General features: G+C 39.4%; 1 protein-coding gene across 1 annotated transcript in view; it reads right to left on the reverse strand.

The window, feature by feature from the left end:
* LOC113677764 (uncharacterized) overlaps window positions 1–2,500 on the reverse strand; it is a 21,647-nt gene that overhangs the window by 14,123 nt on the left and 5,024 nt on the right. Inside the window, exons 9-13 of the mRNA XM_089209974.1 lie at window positions 2,337–2,362; window positions 1,682–1,750; window positions 874–955; window positions 476–565; window positions 184–310 (exon numbers count right to left, since the gene is read on the reverse strand). Of these exons, the coding sequence (XP_089066100.1) occupies window positions 184–310; window positions 476–565; window positions 874–955; window positions 1,682–1,750; window positions 2,337–2,362 (394 nt within the window). The remainder of the gene's footprint in view (window positions 1–183; window positions 311–475; window positions 566–873; window positions 956–1,681; window positions 1,751–2,336; window positions 2,363–2,500) is intronic.

The following is a 2,500-nucleotide window of genomic DNA, read 5'->3' on the forward strand; positions in this document are numbered from 1 at the left end:
GTTTTGCATGTGATTGGTTCAGAAAGTGGCGTGAGTATTCTGGACCAATCAGAGAGCAAAGTAAAATGCAATCCCAGATTACTTTCGACAATCTAAAAATTTTAACAATTCCATTGTCATGGACTGAGCTGAAATGCGAGAAAAGGTCCGAAGGATTTCTCTTAACAAGAAAGCGAGCCTCACCTTCATCGTACACAGATATAAGATTCTCTAATTCTTTCTTTCTCTTTAGATCCTTTACATTGGTAATGAGGGATGGAAACTGTTCCATTTCGTCTTTGATCCCAATTTTCAAGACATTCAATTCATCCTGCAGTACAAGATCATAGCACCGAAACAGATTAGATGTGTCTCGCAAAAAAGAGCCAAAAAGTAGTCCACTCGGCCACTCAGCCACTCGGCTACTCACCACCGGCGCTTTCAAAAAAAATCTTTCTAAGCATCAATAGATGCGCTAAAGATTAAGACAACTCACCAGTCTCTTGAGCACTGCTCTGGATTGTCGATATCTGTATCCACTCATGAAGAAAAATCCAAAATAACAGCATACAGACATTATGTCACCCTGAATGAAGGAAACAAATCATTCCCTGAGCTACAGGTACACATCTGATTCCGTATGAAAACCCGCAAAAAGCGTTTCAATATTATCTACCACAATATTATCAATTTCTGAAGGAGAAGTGAATTTATTATAAAAACCTTCATTAAGCATAAAAATATACTCAGATGCTTCTACGGCCGACAGCATCTGTTCCGAGAAAAGCAGTTTTTCGAAACTTTCGCCCTTGTCAAACTGTCGGTGAGGAAAACTGTTACATCCATGCATATTGCTTAAATCAGATTACTGACAAAATTCCGAGCTTAGTTTACCTCAACTAAGTCTTGAGAGTCAAAGGGATTTGAAGATTTAAACATTTGATTTGCTGTCCTCAACGCGAGGTTTATTGTCCACCTGAGAAAAAAAAAACCTGGTTAGAGAACAACGTCAAGTCTGCACACAAGCAAAGAAACCCCTACCACAGACGTTTACAACGCTTTATGGTTGAGTGTCGACAAACCAAACCACATGAAAAACAAACAGCCACTTAGAACAATGGAAATATCGCGAACAAACGAGCAAACTGACTAAAGCGCGGGAAAACGCGGGTTATAAAGTCGCGATTGGTTATCATTGGAATCTGATTGGTTTAAAGAGCGACGCGAGTTTTTTGGACCAATCATAGAGAAAAGTGAAGCAAACCCAGACCAATTCCGAATTACTGTCGATGTCTGACCAAAATTTGCTCTATCTCGGTTTCAGAATGCTCCTTCCTGTCTACCATACAATTCCTATGATACTAATTGGGAAAATTTAATACAAAACCACCCCCCTCCCTGCACGTTGTCTGGTTCCTCGGACAGTTCGCCGGTAATCTTTTTTCCTCCTCGATATACTCCTGGGTGAAACGTGGCACTATACTGTGACAGTAAAGATGACAAAGGATGTTTTAGAATTCACATAGTAGACGCAACTAAAGAGGAGGGCACAAAACTCCTTGTGTTACAGCTATCTTTTATCTGTGGTCACAGTTGGAAATTGCACAGACAATTTTTTTGCATCTACAGCCCTCTGAAATTCAAGGGTAAATAAATTATCCGTTCAATGATTCGTTCCCCTCAAAATATATTGAAAATTTACCGGTCATTTAATAAGACTTCTGTGGTGAAAGTCTCTGGAACAAATGAGTTCACCAAAGCACAAAGGACCCTAAGGAAAAAAAAAGACAAAAGTTGACATTTAAGGTAAATTAACAAATTTATTGATATGATTATAGATATGAAAACATTGTCATGACACCACTATTTGAAAACAAGTTAAACACACCCCAACCCAACTAGTGAAAATTAACCCAAAAGTATGTTAGACTGTCCGTTTGCCTGGCTCTCTACCTGTCAATCTGTCTGTCAGTCAGTCTGTTGGTTTGTCTGTCTGTTGGCCTGACTGTCTGCCTATCTATCTGTCTGTCTGTTGGCCTGGCTCTGTCTGTCAATCTGTCTGTCTATCTCTCTGTTGGCCTAATTATCTGTTGGCCTTGCTGTCTGTTGGCCTGGCTCTGTCCATCAATCTGATTGTGTGTTTATCTGTTGGCCTGACTGTCTGTCTCTCTGTCTGTCCATCTGTATGTCTGTCTGTCCAACATCCATTTATCTGCCTGTCAAGCTGACTTTGCATGTATGTCCATCTCTTTGTCAGTTTATCTGTCAGTCTATCTATCAGTCCACCTGGGAGGTGTTTGTTTGCTTTTTCATTTAATTTGCCGATCACTCATTTTTTTTTCGTCCACAGTTCATACCTGCTGTCTGTAAGATCACTCAAACTCTGTGGAGACAACATGCTAAGTAAGTATAAATATGAAAGACCTTGTAACAAATTAAAAATTGGCAAAAAAACAGTTATCAACTACAACTTTAATCTACAGTTCAGAGAATAAAATATCTACAATACACAGTAACCACT

This window comes from Pocillopora damicornis, chromosome 6, assembly GCF_964200805.1.
Source record: "Pocillopora damicornis chromosome 6, jaPocDami1.2, whole genome shotgun sequence".
In the NCBI taxonomy this organism is placed as follows: domain Eukaryota; kingdom Metazoa; phylum Cnidaria; class Anthozoa; order Scleractinia; family Pocilloporidae; genus Pocillopora; species Pocillopora damicornis.